This window comes from Jaculus jaculus, chromosome 13 (genome assembly GCF_020740685.1).
Source record: "Jaculus jaculus isolate mJacJac1 chromosome 13, mJacJac1.mat.Y.cur, whole genome shotgun sequence".
NCBI lineage: Eukaryota > Metazoa > Chordata > Mammalia > Rodentia > Dipodidae > Jaculus > Jaculus jaculus.
Window position 1 is genome coordinate 26,256,010 of NC_059114.1, and position 17,651 is coordinate 26,273,660.

Below are 17,651 nucleotides of genomic sequence, written 5' to 3' on the forward strand. Positions count from 1 at the left end.
GCTTGCAGTGTCCACTGTTGAGTATCTTCACTGGTGATTTCTCTCTCTCCCATTGAACTGCATGCAGAATGGCTTCTTCCAGCTTTCTGTCAGCTGGTCTACATGAGGGAGATTATCAGCTCAGTTCCAGCAGGATTTCTCAGTGGCCTTGCAGCCCAAGTATGTGGAGTCTTCAGCAATAGGGTCTTACATTCCTGGTGGGAAACCAAGGGCCTGGATAATGGCCTGTAATGTTTTGGGGGCATCAGGAACCTTCCTGGCCAAAAACTCACTGGAAGGTATCCCATCCCTGGAACTGAAAATTTTCTAGCAACAATATATGGCTCCTGAGTGTTCCATTGTCCAAAAAAATAGGTTTCCATATGATTTATTTATATCCTCTTAGATTTTGATTAGCCCTCCCTCCACCTCTCCTTTACTTAATCCCATACCTCACTTTGGGCCTTTTCACCCCCATTAATCTATTCTTCTACTTACATATATACAATACCATCCTATTAAGTATCCCCCTTCCTCCCTTTCTCAACTTTTTTAAATAAAGCTTTTAAGTTTATTTTTATTTTGTTTTATTTATTTGAGAGAGAGAGGGAGAGAGAGGATGGGCACACCAGGACCTTCAGCTGCTGCAAATGAACTCCAGACACATGCAGCACCTTGTACATATGGCTTTCGTGGGTCCTGGGTAATAGAACCTGGATCCTTTGAATTCTCAGGCAAACACCTTAACCGCTAAGCCATTTCTCCAGTCCTGGGTCATTAGAATTTTCAGGAAAGTGCCTTAGCTGCTGAGTCATCTCTCCAGACTCCCTAAAGGGATTTTAATCCAGGCTTAAGAGAGAATGAAAGCACTCCTGAGAGTGTGGATGTGAATACGTCTATGAGAGAGTTGCTTGGGAAGGAATAAGGCCTATTGAAGGGTGGTATGGGTGTCTCAGGGGAGAGTCACGTGCACGTGGCCTGGTGGTGACTATATATAGGTTTCTAAAAGCTTTTTGGAATTCCGCATTCAACGGGTTTGTAGGGGACAATCCTCTCCTGTTTCCTTCTTTGGTAATTGAGATTATAGCATGGCTTTCCCTGGAAATGGGGTTTCTGGTAAGATTTCGGAAACTTGCAAGCCTTCCAGCTGGGAAAGGGATTAAGCCCTTAAACAGGTGTTAATTTTTTAAATTTAATTAATTTGAGCAACTGTGTGTTGGGGGGGGGACAAATAGAGCACAAAATGGGCACACCAGGGCCTCCTGCCACTGCAGATCAACTCCAGATGTACGCACCACTTTGCATCTGGCATTATGTGTGAACTGGGGAGTTTAACTCAGGTCCTTACACTTTGTAGCCAAGCACCTTAACAGCTAAGCCATCTCTCCAGCCTAATTGTGTTGGAATGCTTGCTCCTCTGCTGATAAGAGACTTCAACCAGACTCCTGTGGGGTGGGGAAAGTTCCTGTCCCTTCTCAACATTCCCAAAGCCCCCCCCACCCCCACCCAGGTAGAGTCTCCCTGTATCCCAGGATGACCTGGAATTCACTGTATAGTTGCCTCAAACTCATGGCAATCCTCCTACCTCAGCGTGGAATTAAAATGCTGGGATTACGGTTCGAGGCTCAGTTCCCCAGGACCCACCTTAGCCAGATGCACAAGGGGGCGCCCGCCTCTGGAGTTCGTTTGTAGTGGCTGGAGGCCCTAGTGCACCCATTCTCTCTCTTCCCTCCCTATCTGTCTCTTTCTCTCTCTGTCACTATCAAATAAATAAATAAATAAAACAAAAAAAAGGGGGAGGGGGACTGGAGGGATGGCTTAGTGATTAAGGCCCTTGCCTACAAAGCCAAAGGACCTTGGTTTGACTCCCCAGGACCCATGAAAGCCAGATGCACAAGGTGGCGCATGCATCTGGAGTTTCTTTGCAGTGGCTGGAGGCCCTGGCATGCCTATTCTCTCTCTCTGCCTCTCAAGTAAATAAATAAAATTAAATTAAAAAAAAATGCTGGGATTAAAGGTGTGTGACAGCTTTCTCAAAGTTTTTTCTATCTCCCTGTCTTGCCTCCAGTTAAGATTGGAGGATGGGGAGGTCCTAGTGGCCCCATAACAAAGGACCTTGTGGGCTGCGGCTGGAAGATAAGAATTGGAGGCAGATGGTTTTAAAGCAGAGACATGTGGACATCTGATTTATTTCTGTAAGGAATCTTTCTGGCCACTGTAGGGAGGATGGATTGAGAGGAGAGAGGGTGCTGGCTGAGAGACCCACAGGGGTGGAGCTCCTGTGGAGCAGTGACGTGGGAACAGTGGTAGGGTTGGGAACAGATGTTCCAGACATCAGGTAGGATGCATGGGTGGATTTGGCAGAAAGCATTACGGAAAGAGGTTCATTGCTGTGGCTCCAGCCTGGTCATGCCCCAGCTTTGAGGACAAAGGTAGTTCCCTCCTAGCCCTTGGGCGGTACATAGCTGTGGGGAGCTTGCATCATTCCCTTCTGGAGTCAGTGGGGAGAGAGGTCACCATGTACCTCCCGTGACAGAGCCAATGCCAGTGGGTGCTTGCAGTCCCCTTTGGTATTTTCTTCTCTTTCTTTGATACAGGATCTTCTGGCAACCCAGCCCTCTGTGTAGCCGAACTTCTGATCCTCCTGCCTCAGCTTCATGAGTGCCAGGATGATAAGCATGTGCTACCACGTCCAGTTTATGTGGTGCTGGGGATTGAACCTAGAGCTTCACACATGCTAGACCTACACGCTACCCACTGAGCCATAGCTCCAGCACTTCTTATATTTTATCTGGCTGGAACCTTAGACTCAAACCCTAGGGGTGGAGAATGTTGCACCCATCCCAAGTTTACAGGCAGAGTGTCTTCATGCCACCCTCTGAGCAGGCAGATAGGCAATTAAGCCCGTTTTATAGACAGGAAAGTGGTTTGCAATTACCGTGGTTATAAAATTGGCTGCTGCCTCTCTGGTGAGAAACTAGATGCTCTGTCTGCATGACCAAGCACTTTGGCTGGTGAAGTGCCAAACTCACCGTGTCTCTCCTAAAGCCCTTGTAGTGGGTGCCACTATCCTTGTGCTCAAGAAGAAAGCTCTGAGGGTCAGGGAGGTGAAACTGGCTTTCCACAAGGTAAGTGGCAGCCTCATGCTGAATCTAAACTTTTCAGTCTACTGTTTCTCTGGAAAGACTCTCCTCAAATCTGCCCCCTTCTAGAAATTCCGGGGGTGCCAGGGCCACCACCCCTTAGCTTGTACCCTAGTGGAGCAATCATTCATTCAGCCAGTGTTTATGTCTTTTTTTTTTTTGGTTTTTCGAGGTAGGGTTTCACTCTAGCCCAGGCTGACCTGGAATTCACTATGTAGTCTCAGGGTGGCCTCTAACTCATGGCAATCCTCCTACCTTTGCCTCCCAAGTGCTGGGATTGAAGGTGTGTGTCACCACGCCTGGCTGATTTATTTATTTTTGGTGTGTTTAATATGTGTGGTGTGGTATGTGGGTTATGCACCTGTGTGCAGATGGACATGTCTTGTGCACCTGCATGCAGAGGCCACAGAAAGTGTCCACAGGATGTTCCCTGTCACTCTTCTACCTTATTTCCTTGAGCCAGTCTCTCACTGGACCTGGAGCTCCCTGTTTTGGGGGGTAGACTAGGGCTAACCAGAAATCCACAGTGATCCTCCTGCCTCCGTCCACCTCACGGCTGAGGTTACAGGCATGCATGGCCATACTGAGCTTTTATTTATGTGTTTAGGATTAAAGATGTGCACTGCCACATCCCCATTTTTATTTATTGATTTTTGTTTTCATCTTGAGGTTTTTGTTTTTATGGTGGGGGGTGGGGGTTGGTATGCCAGGGCCTCCAGCCACTGCAATTGAACTCCAGATGAGTGCGCCCTCTTGTACGCACTTTACACACTTGGGTCACCTTGTGCATCTGGCTAACGTAGGACCTGGAGAGTGGAACATGGATCCTTAGGCTTCGCAGGCAAGTGGCTTAACCGCTAAGCCATCTCTGCAGCCCTCTTATGAGTTTTTACATAGGTGCTGGGATTGAACTCCAATGTTCATGCTTGTGTGGCTTTTACCTGCTGAGGTAGCTATGATAGCCCCATTATGTTTTATTTTTTAAAATATATTTTTATTTGTTTATTGAGAACGAGAGAGAGGAGAGAGAGAGATGGACAGACAGACAGAGAGAGAGGGAGAAAATGGGCACACCAGGGCCTTCAGCCACTGCAAACGAACTCCGGACACATGCACCACCTTGTGCATCTGGCTTATGTGGATTCTGGTGAATTGAACCTGGGTCATTAGGCTTCGTAGGCAAGTACCTTAACTGCTAAGCCATTTCTCTAGCCCCTCTTTTCTTAAAAAATATTTAACTTTATTTTTGGTGTTTTTTCCGTGTATGTGTGTCTAAGTCAGAGCGCATGTCGGTCTTCCCCTTCCACCTTGTCTGGGGCAGGGCTCACCTCCATTCTCCTTGTACTTGGGCTGGGCTTGCAGAAGCCAGCTATAGCACCCAGCTCGACGTGCGCCCTGAGGCCCAAACGCAAGTCCTCATGCTTCCAGGGCAAACTCCACTGAAACATGTCCCCAGATCGTGTTTAATTAATTAGTCAGGACCGGCATGGTGACGCACACCTTTAATTCCGCACTTGTGAGGCAGAGGTAGGTGGATCACTATGAGTTCGAGGCCACCCAGAGACTATATAGTGAATTCCAGGTCATCCTGGGCTACAGTGAGACCCTACCTCAAAAAAACAAAGCAAAAGAATAAATATAATAATAATAATGATTAGTTGGTTGATTGATTAATTTTATTTTATCATTTAGTTTTTTGAGGTAGTGTCTTGCTGTAGCCCAGGCTGACCTGGAATTCACTATGTAGTCTCAGGATGGCCTCAAACTCAAGGTGATCCGTCTACCTCTGCCACCTGACTGCTGGGATCAAAGGCATACACCACCATGCCTGGCTCCATTTATTTATTTTGAGTCAAGTCTCCCTCCAGCCCTGGCTGAACTGGAATTCATTCACAGCCCAGGCTGGCCTCAAACTCATAGCAATTCTCCAGTCTCAGCCTCTCAGCCTACTTGGTGCTGGGGTCACATGCATGGCAGTGGATATTTATTGAACACCCCCTGTGTACAAAACTATGTCAGGGTATAGTGGGAAGCAGACAGCTCAGGATGCAAGCTAAGAAATAAACCTGCAAGGTAACTTCACTGGCCATGAACAAACAGAAAACAGGATGGGGGTGTGGCATTTTTGCCTGTGGCCAGCTGGGCTCTGTCCTTGGAGGTAATGTTTTCATTGAGACTGGCTTCCGGAACATCTGGAGGAAGAGAAGTCTAGGCAGAGGGAAGAGCAGGTGCAAAGGCCCTGGGGTGGGGACAGGGTGGTGTTTTTCACAGACTCTGGGAGGCTAATGTGACTAAGGAAGAGAGGTGGGGGAACTGGGACTGGGACTGGAGAGAGAGCTGGGCTGAATCACAGGGTCCGCGTGGGCCACTGGGCAGACTGTGGCTGTTGGTCACTTGGGAGCTGCAGGGAAGGGTGGGCACAGTCTGAGGACACAAAGGAGCAGGAAGCAGGAGGCAGCTGCCAGGTGACATGGTGACAGCAGCTGTGGGAGAGAGAGACAGAGAGGATGGGCACATCAGAGCCTCCTGCCACTGCACACGAACTCCAGGTACATGTACCACCTTGTGCATCTGGCTTTATGTGGGTACCGTGGAATCGAACCTATACTGTCAGGCTTTGTAAGCAAGCACCTTTAACCACTGAGCAATCTCTTTAGGTCCTGTAGTTTCGTTTTAATTTTTGAAAATTATTTTTGTATTTATCTATTCTCACATTTGCTTTTGTATTTGTTTTATTTATTTGCTCACATACATGCATGTATGAGTGTGCATGCGTGTGTGCATGTGAACATGCCAGGGTCTCTTGCAAATGAATGCCCATGTAGCTTTACATGGTAACTGTGGAATTGAATCTGGGAACCCAGAAGGCTTTGCAAACAAGCACCTTTAACCACTGAGACACCTCCTCAGCCCCCTCTCACTTTATTTATTTATTTATTTATCAAGGTGGAGTCTTACTCTAGCCTAGGCTGAGCTCACTCTATAGCTCCAGGCTGACCTCACAGTGATCCTCCTACCTCAGCCTCCTTAGTGTTGGGGTTAAAGACATGCGCTCGCCCGTCTCACACTGAAGAGGAGGAAGCTGGGCTCAGAGTTCAGTGACTTGTCCACGGTCCCCCGGCACTAAGATGGACAGCACGATCTGAGGCCCTGTGTCTATAACCCAGCGACACCCAGCCTTGCAGAGCAGTTGTCACAAGACTCAGGGCTTTGGGGGAACACTGTTGAGAATTTCCTGCTTCTGGCTGGGAGGCATGTGCTTGTCCTCCCCTAACCTTTGCCCTCTTGAACCTGCTGGGCTGAGGAGAGGAGGCTGTCTGTGTCACGTGGGCATAGTCTTTGGGGGGGCTGAGTAGAGGAATTTAGGAAGCTGAGAGGCAGAGGTGCTATGAGGTCTTCACTGAAGGGACTTCTGACCAGGCTATCAGCTTTTTGTTGCTGCTGTGACAAACTGCCACATGTCCCAGTTTTAAAACACTGACACTGGTACACATGCAAGTCAGGAGTTCAAGGTTAGCCTCAGCTACCTAGATGTTTTCAAGGCCAGCCTGGGCTGTATGAGACCCTGTCTAAAGTAATAACAGCAGGGCCAGGCGTGGTAGCACATGCCTGTAATCCCAGCACTTGGGAGGCAGAGGTATGAGTTAGAGGCCAGCCCGAGACTACAGAGTGAGTTCCAGGCCAACGTTGGCTAGAGTGAGACCCTACTTCAAAGAAATAAATAAATAAAGGGCTAGAGATGGCATAGCAGTTAAGGTACTTGCTTGCAAAGCCAAAGGACCCAGGTTCAATTCCCCAGGACCCACATAAGCCAGATGCACAAAGGGTGCATGTGTTTAGATTTCATTCGTAGCAGCTGGATGCCCTGGCGCTACCATTCTCTTTCTCTCTCCCTCTCTCTGCCTCTTTCTCTCAAATAAATAAAAATGAAATCTTCTAAAAAGATTTTATTTATTTATTTATTTGAGTGAGAGTCCTAGGGGATTGAACCAAGGTCCTATAGCTTGCAGGGAAGTGCCTTAACTGCTAAGCCATCTCTTCATCCCCAAAATAAAATATTACAAAGAATAAGATAAAAATAATTACAAGCAAACCCAGATCTGTTGTGTAGTTCTGGGACTCAGGTGGGTCCCGGAGAGCTAAAATGTGAGCATGCGAGCCTGGTTCCTCCCGGAGGCCCCCAGGCCGTCTGTCCCTTCGCGCTTCCAGCAGCCACTGCTTTATGGGCTTCTTCGTTCTTCCACCGTGTTCAAGCCAGCATGTCACATCCTCAGGCTGCAGAGCCACTGAGGATGTGACGTGTGGGGAGACACAGTGGGGATCACCTCAGCATAAAAGTCCAGTGGTTAAGGCACGTGCCTGTAAAGTCTAAGGACCAGGGCTCAGTTCCCCAGCACCCATGTAAGCCAGATGCACAAGGTGGCACACGTGTCTGGAGTTTATTTGCAGTGACTAGGGACCCTGGTATGCCCTTTCCCTCTCTCTTTTTCTATCTTTATCTGCCTCTATCTCTCATAAATATATAAAATACATATTTGTTAAGTCCACAACTTTTGTTTTGTTTTGTTTTGAGGTAGGGGCTCACTGTAGCCCAAGCTATCCTGGAATTCACTGTCATCTCAGGGTGGCCTTGAGCTCATGGTGATCCTCCTACCTCTGCCTCTCAGGTGCTTCTATTTAAAGTGTGTGTCACCAGACGACCCAGCTCAGAACTTTTTTTTTGAGGTAGGGCCTCACTCTAGGCCATGTTTACCTGGAACCCACTTTGTAGTCTCAGAGTGGCCTCCAACTCCCGGTGACCCTCCTACCTCTGCGTCCCAAGTGCTAGGATTAGAGGTGTGTGCCATCGTGCCCAGCAGACCAGAACTTTGAGTTAACAAACATGGAAGAGGTATGGAAGCATTCCTCTGCCTTCTTAGCTGTCCGGCCTCCTCATGGAGCCGCCGTGGGGGTGGGAACTTCCACAATCCCCATCCCTCCCTCAGATCACAAAGGGAGGGCAGGGCAGCATGGAGCTAAACATAGGTGGCACCAGGGTGACTGTGGCCACAGCAGGGTTGGTGAAGCCCTCTCTGCAGGTGAGGAAAGGGAAGCCCAGAGACGTCTAGATGCTTGTCAGAGGTCACACAGCCAGCTGGTGACAACACTCAGGGCTCCTTACTCCACCCCAGCCCTGCGGTGGCTTCTTTCTGTGCAAGGAAGGGACCTGTGTTTGGTTTAGCATGTGCCTTGCAGCAGGGCACGTGCATTCCAAGTGTTCCTGTGGGTTTGGGCATTTCTGTTCTCTACTTCCCCCTGAGGCATGGAGTTGGCTGTCCCTTCCTGTCCCACCTAACCCCTGAGTCTTGTGTCCTCAGAGATCTCTTGGGCTCAGATGGAGCCTTGGGGAAGAGGATGGCAGGACTAGGGGAGGTAGACCATTCCCTCGACCAGACCCAGAGCAGTACCACCTCACTGTGCACTCTGAGGGGAGAGCAAGAGGGGAGAGGTCCTGGGCTTGCGGGAGGGAAGGCGATGAGCTCTGAGCAGTCACACGGTGCAGCAGGTCAAACCACCAACCTCCAGAGGACTCAGGCTGTCCCTGAGGTGCTGGGAGTGTTGTCTGGGCGACCTCCCAGTCTGGCAGTGAGGATGGGGAGGGATAGAAGTAGAGGGCTGAATAGGGTGATGCTCAGGTGACTGCCATGGGGCAGTTCCCCCACAAGCTGCAGCCAGCAGCTCAGGTAGAGCTGGGTCTTGAACCCCCCAGCAATGGCTGTGTGGTCCCGGAATATCCCATTGTCTCGCTGGGCCTCAGTTTTTCAACTATGAAGTATAACCCATTGAGCAACCTTCTTACAAAACGGAAGATGCTGCCCACATTGGGGCAGCTGCAGGGCCACACCTGCGCCAGGGGCCGCGGGGGATTTTGGAGGGAAGGGACAGGTAGTGAGCAGATCTGTGAGCCAATAAGCAATGGGAGACTCTGAAATATGGGAAGGAAAAAAATATCAAACACATGGTCTGGAGAGATGGCTCAGCAGTTAAGGTGCTTGCTGGAAAAGCCAAAGGGTTTGGGTTTGATTCCCCAGTACCCACATGAAGCCAGATGCAGAAGATAGCGCATGCGTCTGGAGTTTGTTTGCAGTGGCTAGGGGCCCTGGCACACCCATTCTCTCCCTCTTTCTTTCTTCTCTTTTTCTTTCTTTCCTTCTTTCTCTCTCTCTTTCAAATAAATAACTTAAATTTAAAAAGAAATCTTGAGAAGGAGAAGACCTGGGTTTTTGGGAACTTAAAGGAAACACATGCTGATGGAAGCTGGGAAGATGGCTCAGTGGTCAAAGGCCCTTGCTTGCAAAGTCAACTAGCCTGGATTCAATTCCCTAGTACCCATGTAAAGCCAGATAAACAAAGTAGTGCATGCATCTGGAGTTTGCAGTGGAAGGAGGCCCTGGTATATGTTCTCTCCCTCATAAATACATAAAAACATTTTTAAAAATGAGGACCTGAATTTGATCCCAGAAGCCATGGGAAATGCTGGGCTTGATTGTTCATGCCTGCAGCCCATGCTGAGGGCAGTGGAAACAGGAGGGTTTCTGGGATTCCCTGGTCACTTATTCTAACTGAGAAACAGCAGCTCCAAGTTCCGTGAGAAAAGCCATAGAGGAGACACCCTACATCCTACACGCCCGTGTCCATGGAGCACACACATCTGCACACACACAACATATACCACATACACATCAGAAAAACAAAACAGGCGCAGAGCTGGGCATGACGGTGCAGGCCTGTAATCCTGGCAACTAGGGAGGCCAAGGCAGGAGGACTGGGAGTTTGAGGCCAGTTGAGGCTGCATAACAAAAACCAAAAATCTAGCCAGGAGTGGTGGCGCACACTATTAATCCCAGCGATCTTCCTACCTCTGCCTCCTGAGTGTTAGGATTAATGGTGTGCGCCACCACACTCAGCATTCATTATTGTTTTTCAAGGTGGGGTCTCCCTGTAACCCAGGCTGAGCTGGAATGCACTGTGTATTCTCAGGGTGGCCTTAAACTCACAGTGATCCTCCTACCTCCACCTCCTGAGTGCTGGGATTAAAGGCGTGTGCCTTAATTATTTTAAAGACAGGGTCACATGGGCCCAGGCTGGCTTCAAACTCACTATGTAGCCGAGGATGAGCTTGTACTCCGATCCTCCTGCCTCCACCTCCTGAGTGCAGGGATGGCGAGCACGTATGTCTGTGCCCGGTTTACGGAGTGCTGGGAGTAGAACCGGGGCTTGGTGCGTACTGAGCAAGCTCCCTCCCACTGAGCCACAGTTTTGGCTGTCGGCTGTTTCTTTGCTCAGGATTGTGGGCATCCTGATAAGTGTGCTGTAGTGTGGACAAACGTTTTAAGTGAAGAGATGGAAGCGTGGGAGCTTCTAGGCAAAGGGTGTCACTGCCCAGGCCAGGTAGTGAAGGACAGCCAGGATAACCTGGAGCACCAGCATTCCTGATAAAATGCAGGAAGGACTTGGGGGGGGGGGGGTGGTCGCTGGTTAAGGCATTTGCCTGCTAAACCAAAGGGCCCAGGTTCGATTCCCCAGGACCCACATAAGCCAGATGTACAAGATGGCGCACACATCCGGAGTTTGTCTGCAGTGGCTGGAGGCCCTGGCATGTCCATTCTCTCTTTCTCTCTCCCTCTATCTCTGTCAAATTAATTAATTTTAAAAAACAGGGCTGGGGATGGTACTCAGAACTTGCCTAACAGGCCAGAGGCCCTGGCTTAGTCACTAGTATCATGGGGGGGGGGAGAAATACAACTGGGCTTGGCGGTGCATGCCTTTAATCCCAGTACTCAAAAGGCAGAGACGTGGGAGGATTGCCATGAGTTCGAGGCCAGTCTGAAACTACATAGTGAATTCGAGGTCAGCCTGGGCTATAGCAAGACTCTATTTTGAGTACACCTCCCCCACCAAAAAATACATATGGCTGGCCATTAGCACATGCAAGGTGCCCTAACTTCCTGGGTGAGCAGGACCTGCAAACTGGTAGCAGTAAAGTTCCCAGACATTGGTCTGGCCTGGCCTTGCAGCTGTGTCCTCAGGGGACTTGCTTGTCCCTGCCTCTGGTGTACAGGGAGCTCAGGAAGGGGTTCTGGAAAACGCAGCAGTGGTTAAAGAAACTTGCCTTTCTACCAGTGGCACACTCAGGACCACACCATTTGGTGGGTTCTAGCTACCAGCATCTTGTTTTTTTCCAGAAGAACCCATAAGCATGGAAGGCTGCAAGTGCGGGGGGGGGGGGAGAGGGGTTTAACACCCTCTTCCCAGGAGACCCCAGGGTGCCTGTGGTAGGTAGGGGGTCCACTCCCAGCTCCTTCCTATGAGCTGCAGCCCTGGGGTCCCCGGAGGCAGCAGTGAGCCCCGCTCCCTGGCCACATCCCTCCCTGCCCTCCTGCCTTCCTGTGATGGTGTCCTGCACGCCTCCCTCACTCATAAGGAAATCTTCATCTTTCTCCCAGTCAGCTTCTGGCGTTCTAGACTGGCTATAGCCGTGACTCAGCGCTTTCACTTCTAGAATTCTCCATGACAAAACACCCTCACATGTGCTCAGGGTCATGTGCAAAGAAGGTCACTGTGGGCCAGATGGAAAAGTGAGTCACATCGAGAGCCAGCAACCCCCATGTGCATTGCTGGTGGGGTGAAACACAGCTTCTGCTATTAAGAAGAAAGTACCTTAGGCTGGAGAGATGGCTTAATGGTTGCTTGCCTGATGCACAAGGGGGCACATTTGCCTGGAGTTCATTTGCAGTGGTTGGAGGCCCTGGCGTTCCTATTTTCTTTCCCTCTTTCTGTTTCAAAGAAAGAAAAAAAAAAAAAAAAAATATATATATATATATATATATATATATATATATATATATATATATATATATATATATAAATAAAAGTAAGGGTGAGCCATCAAGGTGTTTACCAGATGGTAACTTATGAAAAAAGAAAAAAAAGCAGCAGCATCGAGGCCTGGGAGGGTGTGCTCACAACACTGGCCTGGGCTGGGGAGATGGCCCAGTGGGTACAAGGCTTGTCATGCAAGCATAAGGACCTAGTTCTGATCCCCAGCACCCATGTAGAAGCTGGGCATTGTGGCACATGCTTGGAATCTCAGCGCTGGAAACAAATTTGTAAACATGGATTACTGTGTTAGTTTCAAAAACAAGCTTACATTTAAAAATACTTTATTTATTCATTTAAAAGAGAGAGGGCTGGAGAGATGGTTTAGCGGTTAAGTGCTTGCCTGTGAAGCCTAAGGACCCAGGTTCGAGGCTTGGTTCCCCAGGACCCATGTTAGCCAGACGCACAAGGGGGCACATGCATCTGGAGTTCGTTTGCAGTGGCTGGAAGCCCTGGCATGCCCATTCTCAATCTCTCTCTCTCTCTCTGTCTGTCTCTTTCTCTCTCTCTGCCACTCTCAAATAAATAAATAAATAAAAATGAACAAAAATTAAAAGAAAAAAAAAAGAGAGAGAGGATGGGCACACCAGGGCCTCCAACGACTGTAGACGAACTCCAGATGCACGTGCCCCCTTGTGCATCTGGCTAATGTGGGTCCTTGGGAATTGAACCTGGGTCCTTTGGCTTTGCAGGCAAACGCCTTAACTGCTAAGCCATCCCTCCAGCCCAACAAGCTTATTTTTAAAGAGAGGTTGGGATAGGTTCAAGGGAAATTACGTACAACTACTTAGGTCTGATCTGTTTGTCCCTGATGTCCCCTGCCTGTCCTTCCTTCAGTGCCGTGCTGTGTGTGGCCTAAATGTCTCTGATCGCTGCAACTTCATCCGGACAAACGCCGACTGTCACAGTGAGGGGGGCTACCTGGACTACCTCGAGGGCATCTTCTGCCACTTTCCTCCCAACCTCCTCCCTCTGGTCATCACTCTCTATGTGAGTCCCTACCCCGCGGGACCTGGTGATTGGCTGGAGGCTCAGCAGGGACCTAATTCTCCCCCTCTCTCCATCTGGTCCCACCCAGGTTTTCTGGCTACTTTACCTGTTTCTGATCCTGGGAGTTACGGCAGCTAAATTGTGAGTTTGGCCTTGGGCTCATGTGGCCCGCTTATAGGTGGGAAGGCAAAACCCCAAGAGGTTAACATTGTGTTTATTGGCTTTTGCTCCCTAGCTTCTGCCCTAACTTGTCAGCCATTTCCACCTTGCTCAAGCTGTCTCACAACGTGGCAGTATCCTTTGATCCTGGACGGACTCCCTGGAGTTGGATGTTAGCTCGGGGAGGCTGGGCCACAAGGTGGCGACGACGACTCTGAGCCTGGAGAATTGTCCTAGACAGTCTGGTGCAGTGGCACATGTGCCTTTAATCCCAGAATTTGGGAGGCCGAGGTAGGAGGATCTCCTTGAGTTCAAGGCCACCCTGAGCCTTCACAGCGCATTCCAGGTCAGCCTGGGCTAGAGCGAGAGCCTACCCTGAAAAACCAAAAATAAAAAAGAAAGCCAGACATGCTGGCCCACACCTTTAATCCCAGCACTCAGGAGGCTGAGGTACAAGAATCACCGTGAGTTCAGGGCCAGCCTGAGACTTGTTCCAGGCCAGCCTGGGCTAGAGTGAGACCCTACCTTGAAAAAGAATTGTCCCAGACGGAAGCTCCTTGACAGGTTTCCCCATGGTGTTACCTTCCTGGCCTTCGGGAATGGTGCGCCTGATATCTTCAGTGCTCTGGTGGCTTTCTCGGACCCACGCACGGCTGGCCTGGCCATTGGGGCTCTGTTTGGTGAGTGTGGCCCAGGAGGTGGATGGGGGTCACTCGGTGGGGGGGGTGCTGGTGCTGAGCTCTGGCCCGCTCTCTGTCAGGTGCGGGTGTGCTGGTCACCACCGTGGTAGCTGGCGGCATCACCATCCTGCGCCCCTTCATGGCTGCCTCCAGGCCCTTTCTGCGAGACATCGCTTTCTACATGCTGGCTGTGTTCCTGACCTTCACCGCTCTCTACCTCGGCAGGGTCACACTGGTGTGGGCCCTGGGTGAGCAGTCAGGGTGCCCAAGAGTCCTGGCTCAGGAAGTCTCTGGGAGCAAAGGGGTGCGGTGGGTGGGGTGTTGATCTGATTCTAAGTAACATCCCCTTCTCAAACCAGTTGGAGCAAAATAAGTGGTCAGTAAGCAAGGAGAGGGGTGAACCTAGCAACCTTCAAAAGGTGCAGTTTCTAATCTGTATACATTTTGTGTGTGTGTGTGTGTGTGTGTGTGTGCATGCGTGCACACGTGTACTTACATGCTTCTTGCTGCTGCAAATAAACACCAGACATCTGTACCACTTTTTTGTTTGTTTGTTTGAGGTAGGATCTCACTGTAGTCCAGGCTGACCTGGAATTCACTCTGTAGTCTCAGGTTGGCCTTGAACTTACAACGATCCATCCTCCTACCTCAGCCTCGTGAGTGCTGAGATTACAAAAAGAGCCACAACACCGAGCTGCACCACTTTTTGTGTCTAGCTTACATGGGTAGCTTGGGAATTGAACCTGGGCTGGCGGGCTTTGCAAATAACTGTGTTTAACCACTGAGTCACCTTCCCAGCCCAGTGGTTTCTAATTTTAAGGAATCATGGGCTGTAGGGGTGCTGACCATGATCCCAGGAGTCTCTCAGCAAACATGGTCCAACATGAGGGTCAGGGACACTGAGGCCTGAGGACCAACAACAGTGAGCGCTATTACCACCCTGTCGTCCCCTACTATGGTGGCAGGAGAACAGGGAGGGGAATGACAAGCCCAGCAGGACTTATGAGCTACAGCCATGGAGGTGACAGGTCCTAGCAGAGACAGGGGAGCCCACGAAGCAAGCAGCTGGGACACGGAGCCTGACTTCCTGCTGGGCTCCTCCTCAGTGCCCCACAGAGCCTAAAAGCAGCTGTTTGGGCACTTCTCCTTGATGGCTGGATTTGAAGGGAGGTAGGCAAGAAAGATGGCTGAGGAAGGCAAGGGATCTCATGGAGTGGGGGGCTGGGCTGACATGAAGCCAGTCCTTGTTCTTGGGGCCTGTCATCAGGATGCCACTTGGTGACAGTCCACACCCTGCCTGCAGGTTACCTGGGCCTGTACCTGTTCTATGTGGCTACAGTGATTCTCTGCACCTGGATATACCAATGGCAGCAGAGGCAGTCCCTGGTCTACTCCATGCCCGGGACACCAGGTAAGGGTCTGGGAGGAGCTCTCAGTAGGGGACAGCAGGGACTGGCTGCCTCTTCCTTCCTCCCTGGTGTCCCTTACTGCCATTCCTCTCTCTTGCCCTGTCTACCTTGTGCTGGCGAGCTTCGAACCCTGCTTGCCCAAGGTCACAGCCCTCCCTGCTGACCTCCTAGGAACCTCATCACTATGTGCCTCAGTGAGCCACTGCCCTCGGGGCCAGTGTGAACATACGCTGTACACATGTGTATACAGATGCACAACACAAGCACACACGATGCAAGCACACAGTACATGTGCACAGCACATAAACAATGTGTGTGCTCACAAGTGCAAATACAGAGTGCAGTATGCAAATACACAGCACACATGAAATCCACATGCACAATCACAGCACATACGCAGTGCTTGTATAAACGTGTGTATTCTCAAATACCTATATAACACACACAGAGATGATTGACGCGCCCAGGATCTGAGGAGCTTATCACACAGGATCACGCGTAGCATTGGATCCCTGCCTTTTGGTGGTGACACTTCTACAGAGTGGAGACTTTTTTGTTTTTGTTTTTGAAGGGTCTAGCTCAGGCTGGCCTGGAACTCACTCTGTAGTCTCAAGGTAACCTCAAACTCACTCATGGCCATCCTCCTACCTCTGCCTCCCATGTGCTGGGATTAAAGCCATGCTTCACCACGCACGACCACCATACTGAATTTTGCATTATTAGCACATCCTCACATGTGAGATTTCTTTTTTTTAATTATTTTTATTTTTATTTATTTATTTGAGAGTGACAGAGAGAAAGAGGCAGAGAGAGAGAGAAAGAATGGCCACACCAGGGCCTCCAGCCACTGCAGACAAACTCCAGACGCCTGTGCCCCCTTGTGCATCTGGCGAATGTGGGTCCTGGGGAATTGAGCTTCTAACCAGTGTTTTTATGCTTCACAGGCAAGCACTTAACCACTAAGCCATCTCTCCAGCCCACATGTGAGAATGTTTAAAAATATATTTAGGGTTTTTTTGTTGTTTTTTTTTTTAATTTTTATTTATTTATTTAAAGTAGGGTTCTCGCTCTAGCCCAGGCTGCCTGGAATTCACTATTTAGTCTCAGGATGGCCTTGAACTCAACGACAGTCCTCCTCCTCCTGCCTCCCTAGTGCTGGGATTATGTGCCACTATGCGTGGCTAAAAAATATTTTTATTCACTTGCAAGCAGAGAGGTAAAAAGGAGAGAGAGAGAGACAGAATGGGTGCACTAGGGCTTCCAGCCACTGTAATTGAACTCTAGATGCATGCACTACCTTGTGCATCTGGCTTTACATGGGTACTGGGAATTTGAACCCAGGTTGTTAGGCTTTGCAGGCAAGCACCGTAACTGCTGAGCTATCTCCAGCCTATGTTTAAAAAACATTTTATTTATTTGAGAGAGAGGGAGAGAAAGAGGCAGATAGAATGGCTATACAAGGGCCTCCAGCCACTGCAAACTCACTCCAGACACATGCGCCTTCTTGGTTTATGCAGGTACTGGGGAATTAAACCTGGGTCCTTAGGCTTCTCTGGCAAGTGACTTAACAGCTAACCCATCTCTCCAGCACATGAAGAATTATTATTATTGGTTTTTTGAGGTAAGGTCTCACTCTAGCTCAAGTGGACCTGAACCTCATTCTGTAGCCCAGGCTGGCATCAAACTCAAAGCAATTCTCCTACCTCTGCTTCCTGAGTGCTGGGATCAAAAGTGTGCATCAACATACCTGGGGAGATTTTTTTTTTTTTCTTTTTGAGAGAGAGGGAGGCAGGCAGGCAGGCAGGCAGATAGAATGGATGTACCAGGGCTTCTAGCTACTCCAAATGAACATCAGACACATGTGCCATCTTGTGTATATGGCTTTACCATGGGCCCTAGGGAATTGGAATCTAGGTCCTTTGGCTTTGCAGGCAAGCACCCTAACCACCAAGCCATTTCTCCAGCCCAAGAATGTTTTTTGAATTAGACTTTTTCTCACTGTGTGGGATTTTCTGTGCATGTGTAGCCATGACTAAGAAATCTAAAGCAAAGGCCCTGGATGGGGCTTGGAGGCAGAGTGTGTGCCCAGCACGTACAGGGTCCTGGGTTCCATCCTAGCACCACAGAAAGAAATGCTAGGGACATAGCTCGATGGGTATGGTGCCTTCCTCCTAAGCATGAGGACTTGAGTTTGAGCCCCAGGAGTGACATATAATGATGGGCAGGGTGTTGCATGCTTGTAACCCCAGTGCTGGGGTAGAGACAGGAGGATGTCTGGGGCTCACTGGCCAGCAAGTTCAACATCAACAAAAGACCTTATCTCAAAGGAGGTGCATGGCATTCCTTCGGCTGACACCAAGGTTACCTACCCT

At 49.7% G+C, this 17,651-nt stretch overlaps 1 protein-coding gene across 3 annotated transcripts in view; it reads left to right on the forward strand.

The window, feature by feature from the left end:
- Positions 1-17,651, forward strand: part of Slc8b1 (solute carrier family 8 member B1) — a 34,982-nt gene that overhangs the window by 4,707 nt on the left and 12,624 nt on the right. For all 3 annotated transcript variants that reach the window (XM_045132973.1, XM_045132972.1, XM_045132974.1), the window contains 6 exons: positions 12,879-13,031; positions 13,120-13,172; positions 13,267-13,324; positions 13,765-13,870; positions 13,951-14,118; positions 15,174-15,281. In XM_045132973.1, coding sequence (XP_044988908.1) covers positions 12,879-13,031; positions 13,120-13,172; positions 13,267-13,324; positions 13,765-13,870; positions 13,951-14,118; positions 15,174-15,281 — 646 coding nt within the window. The remainder of the gene's footprint in view (positions 1-12,878; positions 13,032-13,119; positions 13,173-13,266; positions 13,325-13,764; positions 13,871-13,950; positions 14,119-15,173; positions 15,282-17,651) is intronic.